This window comes from Arvicanthis niloticus, chromosome 2, assembly GCF_011762505.2.
Source record: "Arvicanthis niloticus isolate mArvNil1 chromosome 2, mArvNil1.pat.X, whole genome shotgun sequence".
In the NCBI taxonomy this organism is placed as follows: domain Eukaryota; kingdom Metazoa; phylum Chordata; class Mammalia; order Rodentia; family Muridae; genus Arvicanthis; species Arvicanthis niloticus.
In genome coordinates this window covers 34,677,479-34,698,544 of record NC_047659.1, presented here as the reverse complement: position 1 = coordinate 34,698,544, position 21,066 = coordinate 34,677,479, and the positions used below count along the sequence as shown (strand labels likewise).

Genomic DNA, 21,066 nt, shown 5'->3' with positions numbered 1-21,066 from the left:
ACACTATGCTTTCGAGGTATTTCCTCATAGTCTCTGTTTCAACGCGTATGTTTGATGATTCTGCTTTTTAAACATTTATAGTTGGCAAGTTCCATGATAATTACATACTACTAAAAAGTAAGATCTATTATAATATTTACATCCCAAAATCTTTTCAAGTATTTTGACTTGGGAATATTTCACCTGTTTCCATGTTTTAGTCTTATAATTAAGAAATTCCAAATAAACTTAGTGATTGTTCTATCTCAAAGAAGAGCTCTATGTACAATCTCAAAACTAACAAATATTTTAGGACTCTGCAGTTTTCCTAATTGAACTTGATGTGAAGATTTATATCAAGTGCCTCCCCTAATTTAAATATATGTATTTTATTTTTTTAAGGTTATAATATAATAGCACTATCCTTCCCCTTCTCTCTCCAGCTCCTTCTATGTACTGCCTACCTTGGTCTCTTTCAAATTCATGGCCTGAGTTTTTAGTTGTTGTTTATACATATACATACACGTATATGTTCACGTACACATACATGCACACATACACATACATATATACACATTTATATCTATTTCTTTATGTATATCACCTATCTCTATCATTATTTTTATCTCAATATCATCTATCTGTATCTACAACATCTTTCTCTATTATCTATCTATCTATCTATCTATCTATCTATCTATCATCTATCTATATTTTTATCTCCCCAAACATATAAATATAACTTTCTGTATCTGTAAAATGTTACTTGTATGTGTGTTTTCAGAGCTGACCATTTGGTATTGGATAAATAATGGGCATGCTCTTCACTGGGGAAGGCTATTTCTCCTGCTCTCGGCATCATTCCTTTTTTTTTTTTTGTAGTTCTTTGCCTAGGGTGGAGTCCTCCTGAGACTTCCCTGCTCCACGTTTGCTTGTTTATTGGTCTTGTCATTGTTCAGGCTTTGCTTTGGCAGCTGTGTTGCTGAGACTTTATGGGTGTAGCTCCTTTGGCATTTCTAGGAAGACACACTCTTAGAGCAAATTTCCTGTTCCTTTGTCTTCTGCAATCTTTTTGCCTCCCCCCTCTGCAATGATCTCTGAGTCTTAAGTTCCCACCAATTTATAGTTATTATAATTTATAAAATCATTTCTAGTTTGACATTAAGATTAGATCTTTGAATTTGCTTTTTTCCTTGAATATTAATGGGATTAGTTTTCCATATTATTGGCAGGGGTTTTTTTTTTTTTTTTTGTTCATATACTTTGTTCCTTATTCTGTGGAAATGTTTGTAAAATATATATAAAAAAAGAAACCAATTAATTGAGAAGGAGAAATTTAAGTATTGTACTGAGTATGAGGGATGAGAGTTAGTTTTCCAGATATTTCTACCCTCTGATCATACTCAGGTGTTATTGTTTCTCAATGTTTCTGTTGTTTTTGAACCACTGGTTTTATTTCATTTATGGTAGTATGGCTCTAAAAGCAAGAGTTAATCAAAACTCAAAAGATTTGCCAGAACTCTGAAAGTTGTATTTTAAAGAGTGAGGCTTGGGTCTCGACTAAAGGGCTGGGAATCCATTATCTGTAATGGTGGGAGCTAGAGTTGTAGTTTTTATTGTCTGAGACACACATGAAATGTATCATTTACATCATTTACTCTTCAAACCAACCCTGTGGGATGAATTCCCTCCTTATCAGCAGTGTGGAAGACCTATTTAGAGAGGAGCAGTACCTATTCAGGCCACAGGGCTGCTCTATGAGGGGCTCAAGATTTCAATCATGGGTAGAGTTTTTCAAGGCACACTGTCTTTAGTCACAAACCTGGTGAAATTCTGACCAAGTTGAACTCAACACAGACAGGAAGAGAGGGGTTTTTGTTTATTAGGTTTTTTTCCTGATTACTTTTGTTTCACATTAATTTATACGGAAGAGGCAGAACAATGTAGGACAAGCTGTTCCATTTTCTCTGGCTGGGACAAAGCCTGAACATTCACAGAGTTCCATTTTCTCTCTGTTCTCTTGCCTGTGCATCTCTAGTCAAGGGCAGTTATTATGTTGAGTGATACGTTGATAGACAGAGAATCCAGGAGAAGCCATGTAACTTCATCTTCTAAAATGACTGTGATCATCCCTAGAAGTCTGAGAATTATATTTTTAGAAGTATTTTTTTTTTTAAATTACGGATTTAAGAAGTTCACCTCCCACTCATCAGCTCCCACTCCTACCCATCTTCTTTGCAGATAGGGCCAGGAACTGCTGCCCTTTCTTTTTACATTATACAAATTCTTGTGAGTATCCAGGCTAGATCCATGAGTTTTGGGGTCAATATTTGAGAGGGACACGAGATCAGTACACACACACACACACACACACACACACATACACACACACACACACTTTTCTCTAATCACTTGCCCTACTTTTCCTATTTCAACTCCTCCAGTGGTGGTTTGAATATGCTTGGCCCAGGGAGTGGCACTATTTGGAGGTGTGGACTTGTCGGAGTAGGTGTGGTCTTGTTGGAGGAAGTGTTTCACTGTAGGTGTGGGCTTTCAGACCCTCCTTCAAGCTGCCTGGAAGTCAGTCTTCTCTTATTGGCCTTCAGATGAAGATGTAGAACTCCTAACTCCTCCAGCCCCATGTCTACCCGGAGCTGCCATGCTCCCACCTTGATAATGGACTGAACCTCTGAACCTGTAAGGCAGCCCCAGTTAAGTGTTGTCCTTTATACTAGCTGCCTTGGTCATGGTGTCTGTTCACAGCAGTAAAACCCCAACTAAGACACCTCCCTTGTCAGTCTTTTTAGCTAGATCCACTTCTTCCTTCAGAGAGCTCCTGTTATTTCTCGATTCATCTATTCTCGACCATATCTGACCTACCATTGTAGGGGGTGTACATGTGGATTGTGCTATCTCCATCACATTCCTAGGGTGAACATTTCAATAAGTGAGCCCCGGAGAACTCTTGAGGATTACTTCCACCAGCCCTGGAATTTAATGATCAATTACCAATTGATCATTTGTTTCACAATTTTAGTTTCTTCTTTGAAGCAAGACAGACATTCATTGGTTTGCTTACTGTCTTTATTATTAACTTAGGATTGGGTGTCAGCTTTCTCTCCTCTTCTCATTGCATCCACACTCTTAAGATCCTCTCCCATTTGGTTCTTGGGTTCTCTACACTTCATTGGAAAGAAAAAGCATCAGGTGGTGACCTCCATGCCTTCAGAGACCTCCAAAGGATGAATTCTGGTGATTGGCTTCAGCCTGATCAGGGTAAACTCTCTGGAAGATGATTCTTCCTAACCTGTGGTTCCAACATGGAAAGTTCTTGATTCTCTGAGTGTATTCTCACACACACTGCTCTCATGGTATGATGACACTATTGTATGGAGTAGTCATCCCTTAGAGTTGCAGAATCTTAGACCTTGTCTTAGTTAGGGTTTCCATTGCTGTGAAGAGACACTTTGAGTATGGCAACTTTATAGAAGAAAACATTTCATTGGAGCTGGGTTACACTTTGAGAGGTTTAGTTAATTATCATCATTGCATTCCTGCCATGGCTGTGTGCGGGCAGATGTGGTGCTCGAGGACCCAGCAGTTCTACATCTGGATCCGCAGGCAGCAGAAGGAGACTGTCCCACTGGGCAGACCTAAGCATGCATGAAACCTCACAGCCCACTTCCATAATGACACATTTTCTCCAACAAAGCCACACCTCTGAACAGTGCCACTTTTTGTGGGCCAAACTTTCAAATATGCGAGTCTATGGGAGTCAAACCTATTCAAACCACCATAGACCTGAAAGGAACATTCATGATCATCTAAGAATACTTTCTCAGAGAGACTGGTTCTTCAAAGACAATGTGACTAAAGCTAGGCTTAGAACCTTAAATCCGGTTTGGTTTTTACCTGTCCTGGCTGGTGCCCGACTCCTAAAATGCTGCTTTGTTTACACAGGTTCACTCTCCAATACAATATTACATGCTAGTGCTCAAAATTGCATTCTGCCAAAGTGGACATTACTTGCTGGTTATTTTCCATGGAAACAATATTAAAATTGTATACTGGTATACTTGTAATCAACAATTTATTATCAATTAAAGCATATATGATTAAATTATTTCTGCTCTGTAAATATATATATTTTAATATATAAATGTAAATATATATAATACATATACATATTTAAATATATATTTGTAAATATATATATATATAAATTCCTCCAAGTAAAGTAACATAAAGGTATAGGCTGACCAAAAAAAAATCAGGATTTGTACCCTACTTCTGACAGAGCCTTTACTGGAAATTTTTTTTTATCAGCTTGTATTAGAAAATAGAAAATTGAAATAAATTTAACATTCTAAAGGATAATTAATTTTAGCATTTGAAAATTTCCAGAGATAATCCCTTGATCTTTGACTTAGACCATCCTTGCTTTTGAGAGGCATGTCCCACCTCACCTGGTTGGAGACAGAAGAGAAGAGAAGAGGGGTGTTATACTGCAGTGGTGGGATTCTAACGTTTCAACCAAGGGAAATCTGATATGTGAGATTTTATTGTCCATGATATTAGTAGAGGTTACTATGTAAAAAGTGGACCGGTGGCCTGCATACTGCCTCTGCAGCCACTAGGTGGTACCCAGATGCCCCCCAAACCATTCCATCCCTGGAGTAAATCCCCCTTGGCTGGGCTCTGAGGTAGGAGACAAAGCAAGCCTGGGGTTTGCGAGGTGGGGACAAAGAGGTGTTCAGCAGTGCCCTACCTGGCACTGAGAGACATCCCGGGTACAGGAGGCTCAGAGCCCCTCTTTGCAGGCCAGGGGAAAGAACTGAACATTCCCCGTGGCACACAGGCCCTAGGGCCCCCCGCGGAGGCTGGTGACTGGGACACCGGAGGTGGCGATGGAATGGGCGGTAAGCTGGGAGTCTCTTCCAGCTGGAGAGTGGGAGTGACAGAAGCCGCTGACAGGGAGGGGGCAGGCGAGACACTCCATGCCCGTCTGGTGGGCGAGGGCTGCCGCGGTTTCCCCGGCTGCTGTGGTTTTTCCTGGCTGTCTGACAATAACAGAGCTGGCTGCAAAGAAGCTTTTCCGGGTCCCCCGCCCAATTGCCTTGAGTTTCTTGTCCCCAGCCCTAGTTGGGTGAAGCAATGCCCCACCTCGGTGTTCCAAGCATGCTTGTTGTAACACAATCAACCCTTATACCTAGTGGGCAAAGGTTCTTTAAGGCACACTGTTAACCTCCCACCTCCCCCACTTTCTTAACCCAGGGCTTGGCCTATGGCAAACAATAATTCTAAAAACATTTTAACGCTTAAAGATTAAAAAAAAGGTATCACTTCAAATGCGCTAAAGAGAAATGTGTATTAGCAACATGTTCAATGAACATCAAAATTCCATATGCATGTAAAAATTAGCTGTCCTTGACTATTAGTAAATTGAAAGTAAAGACTGAATATTTACAACATATCTAGAGAGAAGATTTGCCAAGGTTTAAGACAAGGAAGACATTTCAAGTAAAACATGAGTTTACACGTATCTAAGTATGAACTCTATATAAAGAGATTTGGAGAAGCCAGTAACAGTAGTCATTTTGGGAATATGAGGATTATGGGTAATTTACTGTCATTTCAATAGCATGCATATTGCTGGATTTTTTTTTTTTTGACAAGGAGAAAATGATAAAACCAAAAAAAACAACTACTCATGCATTTGCTAGAATTCTTGGGCTTCCACCCTCAGTACAGCAAGAGAGAGCCAACCAAACAAAAAAAAAATGAAGACAGGGTTAAGAGAAAGCAGCACTATGAAATAGGGAAATGATAAGGGCGTCCACCGTTACAAAAACTCTTACAAATTATTAAAAAAAAAAAAGATTCACAGGAGATGAACATAACCAAAATCTTACTCAACAGGAAACCAAGTAAATATCTGAAAAAACAAAAAAAGTGTTAACTCCTTTAGCTGGGAAATGCAGGTTACTATAAGCTACGACTGTCACATGTCACCTTATTTAGATTGCAGGGAACCAAACGCTGACGCTTGTCCTGTGGTGCTTTCATACAATAGCAGTGGAAAACTTAAATGGAGCAGCTCTGGAAAGTTCTTTCACAATAGCTATCAAGAATGTTGAATGTTGTAATTCCAGTCTGGGACTCCTGCCTAAGAGAGGCTCATCGCGGTGTTGTTTGTTTGCAAAAACTGAGAACAATCAAAATGTCTAAAATAAGAAAATGCTCTCTGCTGTCCACGTTCACTGATGACAGTGCTGTGCATCCGTTAAATGATCATGACAAAGAAAATGTGTGATCATGACGTCATCTGGAAGGAATGAGTGTAATAGCAGCATCTAAGTTGTATTAATGGATTCAGGTATGAACAACTCACGTGTAAGACTTGAAGAAAACACAATGACAAAAATGGCTATAGGCTGTAAGACTTTTAGCTCTGAATTCGTCTATAGTTTTCAATTTTGTATAAATTGTAGTACAGCCCACCCCTATAGTTCAGCCCACCTCTACAGTTCAGCCCACCCTGATAGTTCAGCCCACCCCTATAGTCCAGCCCAACTCTATAGTCCCGCCCACCCCTATAGTCCAGCCCACCCCTATAGTCCAGCCCACCCCTATAGTCCAGCCCATCCCTATAGTTCAGCCCACCCCTATAGTCCAACTCTATAGTCCCGGCCACCTTTATAGTCCAGTCTACTCCTATAGTCCAGCCCACCTCTATCTCACCTATCACACAGTGAGACCCTGCTGTAGGTGTTGGGAATGTGCTTGGATGGAAATGGTGAAGGTCTCGCTTTGTAACATTTTCATTGTACTGGCACATATACAATAAATGAGCTGATTATAGATGTGTGGAAAGAACCAAGAGGAGCAAGGAATAGATTCTTGATCAGGAGGATTCTGGAGATTTTACCCAGGTGGAGACATCTGAGCTGAGGTCTGAAGAATTAGAAGGAAGAGGGGAGGTGCCTTGGGCCAAGGGAACAGAAACAAAGGCAAGAGGGGGAGGATTCATTTTATGAGTCAGGCAAAGGAGACCAGTGACCTCAACTTAACATTAAAAAGGTGGGAAGAGCTCAGACTTTTAGCCTGTGGGTCTCTAGCATTGTTGACTTACTTTACTCTAGACATGACTGGAGTCCACTAAGCATTGCTAGTCTCCTGAGCAGCGGACAGTACATTTTAAAGGGTGAAGGGACGGAAAGCTACCCAAGGATGAAGAGAGAGAAAGCTACCTAGGAGTGTGTCAGAGGAACAGTGTCCTGATATGAGGATGCTATTGCTTTCTGATGACGTACTCCAGATTGGGTATTTCCTGTTACACAAGACTACAAAATGGAGACTTCATCAAGAGACTCAAAACAGTCTGCACCCTCTCTAAGGGGAAAAGAATTTAGGTTATTCTGCACTGTGCAGTCACCACACAAATTCAGCCTTGGCTACCCAGCCTGTTGCCCATTGGTGCCTAACTTCCAATGATCTGAAGGAGTGGACTGCCGTCTTCCCATCTAACATTTCTTCTATCTTTTTATTCATTTATTTTAAGGGATATTTTAATAGAATCTACACAAAAAGTTTTGTCACATATCAGCTAAGTAGGCAATACCCCCTAATTGCTGATTTCTGTATGTGGCATGTTGTAGGATCTCTGATGCTAATACTGTAATCTTTTTGAGACAGATCCGTGAAAAGCAATCTACGCTGATAAGCAAAAGCATGCAAATGATAACTTTCTGGTTTTTAAATTGCACTATGGCCTAATGTCACCATAATTATCTTTTCTGTGCTTTGTGACAACTTTGAGGCTATAAGTAAATAACACACTTTGGCCTTATTTACACATTATTTTTTGAAACATTATTCAGAAACATTTTTCTTTCGGCATGAAAGATTATAGAGTCCTCAGCTTACTGGCCATGGAACTCATGAGTCGTGCTTGGTCTTGAGTGTGTGTTCCATGACAGTGGGCATACTATGTATGATTAAAGAATTAAGCCACTGTCCCTGAATATCTGATACCATTCACAGAGCCTGCAATACCTTCAGGTTTCCATCCTCCCCCCTTTATTCCCTTAAAACTTGCAGATAATGGAAAGACCAGTATCTTCTCACTTGATACTCCTCTTTTACTGGGTAGATGGTCTTTAACATTGACTAGAGAAGTTCAGATGGATGGTGAAGCAGTAGGACTCTCACACTACTCAAAATATTAGTGTGATCTGAAAGTATCAACCTTGCCTTCTAGGGGTGCACATCTGTTTCAACTCCAGTGCTCTCTTCCTATCCTTTACAGATAAGAATTGCTAAGACACTTATACCGAGATAAGGATGCAAAGTCAGAGCAACAGAAACCAAGACAACTGCCGGGGGCTAGGAGAGAATAAGAAATTTGTCTAAGGCCTGGGGCCTGGCAGTTAACCACTTTTTATTAAATACCGTGTTTCTATTGAGGAATGGTCTAAATGGTCAGTGCGTTGTGCTCTTCCTGAGTCTCCTGGCTGGAAGTTAAACCAGGCTTCCTGGATGGGCTCCCTCTTGGCAGGTATTGCACTGCTTCTGAGCAAGCAGGCATGTCTCCCTGAGTTAGAGGCGTAACTGGCACACTGCACAGCAGTTTCTCAGAGACAGCCCAACAAATAGAGATTCTATGCGACAAGTCTGTATCAGAAGCTTGTTAGGCCAAAGCGTTGCATTTATGTTGCCCACATTTCTCTAGCACTGTTTTCGTCTTCAGTCCTGTTTTCTCTTTACCAATAAGAAAGGCAAAGCCAGATGTGGCTGTATGTGCCTATAGTCCAAGCCCTTGGGAGGCTGAGGCAGGAGGATTCCCTAAATGCAGTACCAGTCTGGGCAGTGTAGTAACATAGTAAGATCAGTGTAAAAGGGAGGCAAGAAAGAGGAACAGGGAAAATCTGTTCAGACTCTCTACTGCCATCTGCCTCGTGTCTTTCCCGTGTACTTTCAGCTCTTTGATGAGCCTGGATTATCTCCTCTGGTATTTCAGAAGCCTACAAATGATGAAAACATGCAGCAGGTCACATCTCAAACACAATCTAAGTGAAAAAAGAAAATCGGGCTTGATAGCCTGGGCTAAAAGTAGAGCTAGCGGACAAAGTAAACTAAGTATTGGGGAAAGAGGTCTGAGTATGTATGAAGTCAGACGTTCGATGTGTTCACTACATAGTTCAGCACTTGGTCTTAAGATGTAGAAAACAGGTAAGATAAAGCCAGCATACTGAAAGAACTATCTCAAATAGAACTATCTCAAATTATTTCCCACAAATTTTGTCTTTTTAGTGACATAGGATGTAAAGACACACACACACACACACACACACACACACACACACACACACACACAGGAGCCTAATAATTTTTACACTTTGGCCAACAGGGTGTTCTAGTCATCATGTGTAAGACATGGATGAAAATTTACTTTCTGTTTGATTAGGAATGTGCACATCCTTTGGTAGATGTGGGGAACAGATGTCTTTTGGGTAGCAGATGTCTTAGCTTTTATAGACTAATTGGCAAAGAGGGAGAAAAAGGGAGATAATTAAAGGGGTGGGAAGAGACACCAGAAAAGTGCAGTCCTCGTGTTGGGGAAAGGTCTAATAGACCTCCTTATTACAGATAATTGCCTCTTTCTTCAACTTCATTTGCTGTCTTACACCATATGACTTAAGTACATTGTAAGGGAAAGTACAAGATAAAGAATCACAAGGAGGGGCTGCTATCTGCTAACGACCAGATTTCCCCTGCCATGGAATACTCTAGAAGAACCGACTCAATTAGCATCAGGTTTAAAAAAGCAAAATAGAAAAGCATGAATCAAATCAATAACGGCAACTTCCATTTTAATTGGCAGCTTAGGGTTCAGTGTTGAGCCTGGTTGACGTAAATATTCTCTAATTATACAAAGACAACTACAGAGAGGATTGGTGAGAAGTCAGAGAGGAGACAGAGAATCTGGCATGGACTACTCTTACATCCTAGGTCTCACTTAGTTTACTCTGTGTTCCCCGTCAGTGCAGTGGTCTGCCAATTGACCTGGAGTAAGTGGGGACATTGAACAGATGTTTGAAACCATTACCATTAACAGTCCTCAATTTTGTCAGCGTTTTCTCTTCTGCAAGGTTTAAAGTGGAGTGTTGTTTTCTGTGTCTTCTCTAGGGCCTATATTATCCTGCTTTGTAACTTTTACTTTAAACTGAAAGAAACTCCATAGCGTCTTAAGAAATGAGTGGAAAATGCAGACCATTCCTTCTTTAGAAATACGATATAATAATTTTAATTAAGATCCAGACAGTGTTTTGAAAAGAAATATAGGGGATGTGATCCACAGAGGCTTACTTAATGCAGAATTTAGATAAGAAATTTAGAACAAAAAATTTAGATATTTGTTCTAACTGCAAGGCACATGCTACTGATTTTTACTTGACTATCTGTCCTGTCAGTAAACTGGTAGTTAGAAAAATATCTACCTGGTCTTAAATTTCATTGAAATAACACAGATCAAAATTTTAGATATCAGTAGTAATGATTAATTCATTTCTCTTATATTAATGTTGATTTCTCTTATATTAATGTTGTATTTTATTTAGCGCCTAGAAACTAGTGGGGGTGACGAGACTGGTTCTTGCCACCATGGCAACTTTGGTGGGACAGAAACAAGATTGCTTGTGTAGGTTAAAGGTTGTTACATTCAGTCAATTACTTGATTTTTTTGTGCCTCATTTCATATCTGTAAAGTGCAGATACTGTCAACCAAGTTGCCCTGAGAATTGTACACCAGGATAAATGTACCTGAAGTCAGCTTAAGTGTTGAGTTCTTGATGGCTGTTTTAAGTCAGTGGGTCCCTTCATCCCTTAGTTCGTTGTCTGGACTTCCTAGCTTAGCTCCTCTTGGAAACGAAATTTCAATTTTTAAAAAATATGTCTTTATATTATTTTACATGTATGGCTCTTTCTCTTACATGTATGTCTGGGTACCATGTGCATGTGGTGCCCGGGAAGGCCAGAAAAGGGGAATGGATGCATTGGAACTGGAGTCACAGCTAATCACGAGCATCTATTTGGTTGGTAAGAAGCAAATCCAGGTCCTGGACAGGAGAACCAAGCTCTTTTAACTGCTGAGACAGCTCTCGAGTCCAGACAATTTAAGATTCTGATAACCATAGTGACAAGGGCTTTGAGATAGTATGTCAAAAGGCTAGTTTACTGACTTCCAGCCCCTTACGTATGAGGGTACAGACCAGACACAGAATGGATAGTGCTTTTCATGCTTTATAATATCAGATTTTTACAAATTATAAATTTAGAGTCACCATATCTGTCAAGTGCAGATAGTTCATCCTCCACTGGGGATTTCAAGATTTCTGGACCTAGTACACTTACTTTGGTTCATTTGCAAAGGACACTGTTGTTCCCCAAAGTCAACCAGCAAGTGAGGAACAAAGCCAGGGCAGATTCCTTTTTTTTGTTTGTACTCAAGGTGGTAAAATTTAAGAAATGCATTAAAGTTTATCAAAACAATACAGACCAACCTGAGTTGTAATTTCTCCTCTGCTGTCTTTGTTTGTTACATTAGATTTATATCTTATTACCAGATGCCAAAAACTAGCGGGATCAGAGGAAACCCTTGCAAAGCTTGAGGCCACTCAGTCCCACTGGTAGAGCAGAGAGAGACACATTTCTTTGTTAGGCATTTTAAGTGGCTGCTGTGTCCTGCTTCCTGCAGGTACTCCTGCGTGGAAAATGGAGGTCTGCTGATGGTTCCCGTAAGAAAACTAGTTTGACTTTCTTGAGTGTTGGGAGAGGCTGTTACTAATGCCTGTGTCATATTTCCTATGTGTCAGAAGTGGGTGCAAAGGGTTTATATGATTAATTTACTCTCCATAGCAATGGGATGAGAAAGTATGTTGTCATTGTAGTTAACACCTTTCAGATGAGACCCAGCGGGACCAAATAATGTCCGAGATCGCAAAGCTTGTACAGTCAGGTGTTGAAGACACTTGCCAAGTTGGGAAATGCTATGATTCCACAATTAGAGACATCTGGGTTAAAGGCTGCTCTTCATGGGGTTACTCTTATATGGGAAACTGATTTAACGTGCTTCTGTTGTTGTTGCTTTGGACAGGGTCTTACTATGTATCCCTGCTGGGCTGGAACTTGCAGAGATCCATCTGCCTCTGCCTCATGAGTGCTGAAATTAAAAGTATGCTCTATCTTAAAACGTGTTTGAGTTTCTTTGGTTGTGAGCCTCAGCCTTTAATGGCTCCACCATCTCTCCAGCCTCCTTAACATGTTTCTTAATCACTAGGTTTTATACACCTGGCTCTGTGAAATCTCAGCCAACCTAAAATATCTGATTCTACTACAGCTCTTTACTATTGATAAAAAGGGTATTTATTCATGATTAGTCATTTATGAATTGAATATTTTATTAGTATAAAATTAAGTCTAGCTTTAGTAATTAGAAATTTAAAGAGTAATATTATTAACAGTGTTTATACGACACAACTTTGGATATTAAAATAATTTGGGGGGGCAGTTATGATTTAACAAAATATTCATTCAAGTCATGACAGAAATACTACAAATTGCAGTATTTAGAAATGATCTTTTGAAATGAAAATCTGAATAAATTATAACCTCTGTACTCTATACTGACAACATTTCATATCAAGACAGAAATATCAATCCACTTGAACGTATATTTGTGAGAGTATGAGTGTGTATGCTAAGAAGAATGTTAAAAGATGATATGTTAATAATGAGATTAATTTAACAATGTCAGTGTTTTGAACGTTTTATTGTCAACATTATATTAAACTCTATTATCAGTGTTTATTCTTCTGTGGAATAGAGGTACACATTAAAAAATTGAAGGTTAAAGTCTGCATTTGGATGGCTGTCATTCTACAATACATTCCTTAGTGGAGTGGGGGCAAGTAGAATGGTCCATCAATGCCTTAAATGTACCTACAACAACCATAACAGCTTTGAGATGCAAAGAATAGAAGCATCACCACTGGTTTTAGACCTACGCGTTTCTAGAATTTGTTTTGTGCTCAGCACATTCATTTAAAAGTTTAGAGAAGTGTAAGTGAACAGGGTGTGCTGGTTTGTTAGGCTGCAGTTGCCCTCGCCTCTGTCATTGTTCTGGAAGCTGTGCCAGCAGGCTTCTCTTGTTGCTGAGATACTGTTTCCTAGTATTTCATAGGAGCTATCGATTTGGGAGTAAACTGATTGAGCTTAAGAAGGATTTAGAGCATGGACCAGGAAAACAGTAACTGTAGGGACAACTGTATAAATTGTAATAACTATACAAAGGATGATTGACTGAGTAGCCTGTTCGATGAAGCACAGGATCAAGAGGGCATCTTTCTCACATTTTAAAACCTGTCTTCACGTTTTGTTACGTTTGGATTTCTATTCTCAAGCACCACAAAGTAACTCTCCACCTTCTTCTGCCTTTTAAAACTTCTTGCCTTGCTCTTTTCAGGACTGAAGTGTGTGTGTCTTTTGTGTGATTCTTCAAACTTTACCTGCCAAACTGAAGGAGCATGTTGGGCCTCTGTCATGCTAACCAACGGGAAAGAGCGGGTGATCAAATCGTGCGTGTCCCTCCCGGAATTAAATGCTCAGGTCTTCTGTCACAGTTCCAACAACGTGACCAAAACTGAATGCTGTTTCACAGACTTCTGCAACAACATCACGCTGCACCTTCCCACAGGTAAGAGGGTTGCTTAGCCACACTCTTCTCTAACTACATTTTATTTCAGTTTCGGAAGATGATAGCATGGCAGAAAACAAACCTTCTAATGTTTCCTAAGATAGAAATGCGTGTTTTGCATCTCTTCTTATATTCAGCTGGTGAATTCTCTAGAGTCTAGCTAAGGTTGATTTTTTTTAAAAAATTTTTTCAATTTCACATCACTGTCAAAACGGTGACACAGTCTTGGGGAGATGTGACCACATGAGTTATGGTTTCTTGACATAATTAATGGACCTAAACTAAAATGTAAATTTCCGTGAATTATTTTTATCAAAGCAAGGAATAAAAAGAAACTATCTAATCTACAGTGATAGAAGACCATTGGCCTACCCCAGTAGAAGGGAAGGGACCAAGAGAGCATTTAAAGTGACAGAAGTGTCATGGCGTTTACATGGTCATACACCCATTAAGCTTCTTCAAACTGTACTTCCAAAGCATGCGTGCTTTATTATGTTAAAATCACCCCTCACAAACACTAATCTTTAAAAAAGGAAAGACTGGTTCCTGACTGAGGTACTATCAGTGTACACTCTACCCAAGCAAGACCCTTTCATTGCCCAGCTGCATAGCAGAGTCTTGTCCTGGAAGAGATGTTTTTAGACATCTGTCCTGTACTGACTGACCCACCGTAGCCTTAGAAAAGGCCACTGCTATAGCCAATGGACTTCCCTCTTCAACCCCTGCACCTTTTGGATCTTGTCACTGATAAGACCATCACTAAATATAAAGTCTTACTTTAGGATGCCTCTGGGTCTCAGGTAAACTAAGAAAGGACATGTCCATGACAGTTCAGGTCATCACTGAGTCCAGGAAAGCTATGTATAAGATGGGGGAGAGGAAGTACCATTACACCCAGGCCTCCAAGGGGTGGGACTTAATGGAGCCCTCCAAGCTTGACTCTCTCATGTTTAATGTTTGCCTGTGGGTATCTGTATTGCTCCTGACAGCTGCTGTAGACACCCTCTCTGATGATGACTGAAGTACACACAAATCTAAGAATACATCAGAACATCATTAGGAATGGTTTCACTGATTTTTTTTTAAATGTCAGTCATAGTTGGTTCTACTCTAGGTCTCTGGGTTATCCTGCCTTCAGTTCCCGATCACTGAGGCAGTGTAGGACGTGGGCTCTCAGCGGTGGGGGCCTCAAATTAGACCAGTCATTGGTTGGCATGAGTGGCATTTTAATATCTCAGTTTATAAATGTTAATTTCTCCTATGTGAAAAGGTTAATTTTGTTAATTGATCTTGCATCAAGATTGTAAAGATCATGTGTTAGTTCTAATGTTCTGTAGTCATTTTTAAATTCTACATTCTGATTTGCGTTCATTTAAATTTCTCTTTCTTGTGTTTTTACACAACTGGGAACTTCTAGTGTTTTGGTTAATGGAAGCTGTGGAAGAAAAGACCTGCTGTCTCCAAGAAATGTGCTTTGAGACTGAGCTTGTTTGCTTCTCACTATGTAGCTCAAACTGCTCTCAAATTCATGGTTATCTCTGTGTCTCCAGATTTCTAAATGCTGACATTTACAGAATTGTGTCCACCATCCCTGCCAGTCTTTTAACCAACAGTATTAATTGAAAGATTTCTCTTTTATTTTTTATTTAGGTGAAATATTTTTTAATCTTAAATATATATATATATATATATATATATATAAATAAAAGTATATATATATATATACATATATATATATATATGTATATATATATATATATTGGAGGCAGGGTTTCTCTGTGTAGCCCTGGCTGTCCTGGAACTCACTCTGTAGACCAGGCTATCCTCGAACCCAGAAATCCACCTGCCTTTGCCTCCCAAGTGCTGGGATTAAAAGTGTGTGCCACCACTGTCCGGCCTATGTCTATTCATTTTTATTCTACCATTTTCATGACTTTATGAAGATTAATCTATGATAGTGGGTTGCAGTAACTGAGATCTAAATGTATCCATACAAGAGAAAATATGTGTTTTGTAGCCATTAGCTAATATATCTACAAGAAATGCTGTGTATATCACTGAATTCAAACATGTTTATTGAAACTAAGAATTTGTGTTAGTGGCAGTCTATGGTAAATGGGGATTAAATTGAATAGGTCTACGTGTAGGCCATGTTGTCTTCTTTGTATGGAGCTGCTTTGGCTGGAGTGGGGGTAAAGGGGAAAGGGAGGAGCTGTAAATGGCTATTAGGGTTGCACGGACCAATAGCTGTATGGAGAAGGGCTGAAAATAGAAGCTAAGCAGCTGCACAGCCTGTGCCAACAATTACACCATTTTCATGTCATCAGAGAGTGTGATCGGTGGCCCTGCTCTGCCTATTATGGAGATGTCAATTTCAAATGTGATCATGTACATATCGAAAAGCAGGGGATGTCTCTGCAGTACTTGACAGTGAGCTTCACGCCGTGGCCAACACTGTAGAAGGAGTCAGGAGCTGACCAGAAGCTGTTGTGAAGATGTGGAACTCCCCTTTAGGATTGTGAAAGGATCTTTGCCCCCATGCTCCCTACTTTTCATCCATCACCCTACAGACCATTTGTGGGTGTGTGATTTGATGAAGAACCAAGTCTTGGTTTGCTTCAGGTGGCCCTTTTGTGTTCTTAGATCTTGTTTGTAGTAGCTGGCCTCTTGGTTTGTTTCTTTGTGACAAAATTTCTAGGTTGAATAAAACTTGTGCCTCCTCTACCCCATTTGCTCACTGCTGTGGTCCTAGTAACGCACAGCTGGAAACCCCTGGCACTTGCTTTCTTCCTTCTTCAAAATGCTTTTAAATGTTTGATGCTAATTCCTAACAGTAGCAGCTTTCATGTGGACTTCTATTGTGACACAGAAAGACACTCATTTTGTATAATTTGTTTCACCTCACATGGGCATAGAACAAGAATTTTACAAAACAAATCTTTAAAATGTATAAGGTACTTCAATCATTGCTATTTCCTTAAAAAAAAGAAAAAATAAAAAGAGCTGGTTGGATCCCACTGATAGGCTTTTTCTCAGCTTAAGAAACACCACTTTAACTGGTATTTAAAGGGTAGAATTTGTAAATGGAGCAAGGGCATTTATTATTTTAATTCACGAGTATAAAAAAACTATTCAAAATGTTAGTTACTATTTTAACTTCACACATTTTTTCTTTTAAATGGCCTAAAATTGATTAGATTTAAGACAAATTAATTCACATCACTGAGACTGAAATTTAATTTAGATCATATTTAAATTGAATCATTTGCTCTTAAAAAACGTACCTTCTGGTTTAATTTTACACATGGGTATAATTTTCAGGAGTTAGCAGTTTTATTTGATCGAAGTAAGCTTATATTTTGGTAGATATATAATACTAGGAATTTTTCTCCCTTCCTTGAAGTTTATTAAAACAGTTATTGTTGTGATGTAGCCGAAGAAATAAATAATTTTCCAAGTTCAATGTGAGCACAAATATAGGTATGTTGTTTCTCTTTGAAATTTGGAAAGCAACAACCATTTCAAAAACTAACCTTTTTTTCAGACTAGTGCTTAAGTTCGTGGCTTTACAAACAACAAACCTGTCAGACCCACAAAACAAATGTGGTATCATATGTTTAAAATTTTAGTATAGATTATGCAGATTAATTAAACAAGAAAAATTCATGTTTTCTAGAGCTTTCTCTGTCTAATCTCTTTTTCATGTTTATTAGAGCAGAAGGAAAAAAAAAAAAAAAAACCTTCTATTAATCACTGCCTTTTCCTGGAGGTGTGTTTCTCATTTTCACCCTGTGCCCTTCGGCCTAGTCCTCCCTACAGTCATGACATTTACAGGTTGTTCATGCTCAGTTCCTATGAGATTAAGAGAGATGATATTTTGGCTAGAACGTTTTATTTTCAGAAGTAAAAGAAGTAATCCTAGCCCTTCCAGAATAGTTCTAGTTCAAAAGGAATATATTGATTTGCATATGTTAGTATGCACGGAGGAGAACATATGTGTAGAGCAAACAAATACTAAGGAACCATTTTCTGTATCTAGGATATATTTGTCCTAACAGTGAATCCTTTGAGTTCCACAGTCCCATTCTACTTACTTTTTCCTCACACTACTTTACAAACGTTACCAGGAAAGCACAACTCTCACCTCAAAGGGCATCACTGGTTCTTTGATTGATGAGGAGTACTATCTATAGCTCTTTATCTGTTCATTTAAGCTTTATTTGCTAGTTTCCTGATGCTAGGTCTGCCACAGAGGAAAGCAAAGATTGGCTCTAAAGATATTCCAAAATGAATTGGCTTTAGACTCTGGACCCGTGACTTGCAAACTTCTTTGTGTCATTGATATTCTAACCAGCCAGTCAGCTTGTGAAGACACAGCTCCTTTCCAGGAATTCTTCTCCACTTTTACTTGGTATAAACTGGACTTTATAAACTCCTCCCTCCTTCCATTTTTTCCCCCTAATTTTTGACATTTAACCATTTCAACGTCTACAGCTTCTGTGGGCTGAATTCTGCTGTTTTTGGTTCTGTTGACTCATGCTTCCTGGCTTAATTCCTTGTTTATGATTTTTGAATGTGCGTTTGTTTTGGGATCCTTATTTGGAGAAATGGTAGAAATCTACCTTAAATTTATTTCCTCAGAAAAGATTGAGATTAATTTTTGCCAAATGTCTCAGCGTGCAGTCTACCCAAATCCATTCCATATTTTAATTAACTATTCTGGGTAATTATAGAGAGTGAGTTCTAAGCCTGCCTTTCCGTCCCTCCTCTTCTCTTTTTCCTTCCCTTCTTTCTCCCCCTAGTCTTTTTCTTCCCCTCCTCTTCCCTTCCCCTTCTTTCCCTCCCCTTTCCACTTTCCCCTCTCTTTCCCTTTCCCTGCCCATTCTTTTTCTCTCCGTTTTACCGAAAGCAATGGTTAAGAAAGAAGACTTTCTCTGTCTCCCTCTGTTGAATATTTTTGTTTCTTATGTTTTCAAGGCAGTGTCATGTGTAGTTGCCTGTTGTACCTCTGTATCTCTGGCCTGACTTTTCATTGTTTCAGGATCCTGTTTTATCTTCTGTGTTTGCACACTAAGCACTTGGTCATCATGGCTGGGCCAACGGTTTCAGGGTACACTGGCAGATCCTGCAGTACTCCAGCACGGTCTGGATTTTCACTGTAATTTTGGCTGCTGAGCAATTCATCCCCCCAAACCCCCACCACCCTAACCATCAAACAGAAGAAAATTGTTTCTATTTTATTTAGCATTTCAATGTATTCAGTACCAGGAAGGGTGACTGTGGCCATCTAAAGTGGAGCTTGGCAAAAAATGGAAACTCTAGAATGGCTTATTTTTTTTTTAAAGGATACTGGCATAAATATCTATCCATCTGGAAGAAAACAGGGTTGTATCAAGTGTCACATCATATACAAAAATAAATTACAGCTTGATTAAATATCTAATTGTGACATATAGAACAATTTAAATGTCAGAGGCAAATTTAGAAGAAAATATGACTTTATAGTATGGAAACTGTTCCTAAATAAGACAGGAAACTTAGATCTATAAAAGGAAAAGACAAATATAATTGAGTACATGAAAACTAAAATAAAATGAATGAGAAAAGAACATAAATAAAACTAGAAGATAAATTAAATATTGGGTAGAACTATTTGTAGTATATATGACTAAGAAAAAAGTGACATAGACATATTTAGAAGATGTGTGTGTGTGTGTGTGTGTGTGTGTGTGTGTGTGCATGTGCGCTTGCATGAGTGACTAGAGGAAGGGAGGAAAAGAGAAGGATGCTAAATGAAAAACCCAGAAAAGAGCAGGGGATACAACTAGAAAATTTACAGTAGAGGCCAAGAAATTCCAAAGCAATCAAGTACTGAAATGGTGTTCAACCTCACTAATAGCTAAAGAGATACACATTAATGTGGCCACATACAATTTTCCAACCCATTAGATCAGTCAAGATGTTTTCAACTAAGAGTCATCAGAAAATTAGATAATAACACCTTAGGTGATAAAAAAAAGAGGCCCATTGACAATGATAATAAGAAATTGGGATGTAATAGTCTGTGGTTTCTTAAGTAAGAGACCTGAATGATGTGATTGTCCTGTGAGTACCTTGACCAGTGAGGACATTCTTACTAAACTTTCTGATCTTTCTATCTGCTATTTTTTGACTCGCGTGGATCTCCCCTTGTTAATGAAGCAAATGCATTTTGTTATTAGGGTGTTCAAGTTTCAAGAGCGATAAATGTCAAGAAGCACAGTTTGCCAAATTAGGTAATCCAATAGAAGCGGACTATGTGCAAAGGAAAGTTTCTTTCCTTGATGTAAGTTTAAACCAACCATATAATCACAACTCCTTCTTACCCTATGCAAGACCTTTAATTTAGTCCTACATAGAGCAGAAAACAGAAATACTAACATTCCCGACAGACTGAGAGCAGAGGCTGGCTATCTTGTAGATTTTGGGATCTTGTTAGTATGCTGGAGTGATACAGGACCCTCCAGATACAAAAAAAAAAAAAAAAAAAAAAAAGCTTTCTTAGGTTTCAGAAGACTTCAACCATGCCAACTGCCTCCTGGCAGGGAATATACATGTGCTAGGGATGAAGGCACTTCAACTTCAGGCCTGCAGGAGACAGAGAAGCACACGATCAATACAGAATGCAGAATAGCCAATACAAGGGAATATAAGAAAGCAAAAAGATGAACCAGGGTCTGGAGAGATGGCTCAGCAATTAAGAGACCTTCTGTTCTTGCAGGGAACTGGGGTTCAGTTTTTTAGCATCCTTATGGTGGCCCCATAACTGTTTATAACTCCAATTCTGTGTGATCTTATTCCCTCTTCTGGCCCTCATGAATACCAGGAATGTAGGTATGCAATATCTACTTGTGGGTAAGTACTCATATGCATTAAAAGTTAAATAAATCTTAAAAGCATAAGGACCAGTATAGAAGAACATGTGCACAGGGAACTAGCAGAATGATTATAGACTCAGTGCCCTCCTTAGTTTAAGGAAACAAAGGCAAATTTGAAAATATGTATAGAGAATGAAAACCCATAAAATAGTGATCTAGTAGTTGTGAACAGTAACAGAAGAAAACATTAATAAAAATACAATTGACATTAAAAGCTGAGAAATAAGCTTAACAACTGATGAGATATTATAAATCTAAGATTTGGGCCAAATGAAATTGATTTCTGTGTATTGTGGAGACAATAAATAATGGGAAAAGTGAAGAGAGGTGACAAAGTGACAAAAAGACAAGTATAGAAAGGATTAGCATCAGGTAGGCCTTATGTAATGGTACAAAAGAGCAGAGAGAAAACCAAAC

The 21,066-nt window shown here is 39.0% G+C and overlaps 1 protein-coding gene across 1 annotated transcript in view; it reads left to right on the top strand.

The window, feature by feature from the left end:
- Acvr1c (activin A receptor type 1C) overlaps nucleotides 1–21,066 on the top strand; it is a 72,269-nt gene that overhangs the window by 18,166 nt on the left and 33,037 nt on the right. The window contains exon 2 of the mRNA XM_034495390.2: nucleotides 13,502–13,732. Coding sequence (XP_034351281.1) covers nucleotides 13,502–13,732 — 231 coding nt within the window. The remainder of the gene's footprint in view (nucleotides 1–13,501; nucleotides 13,733–21,066) is intronic.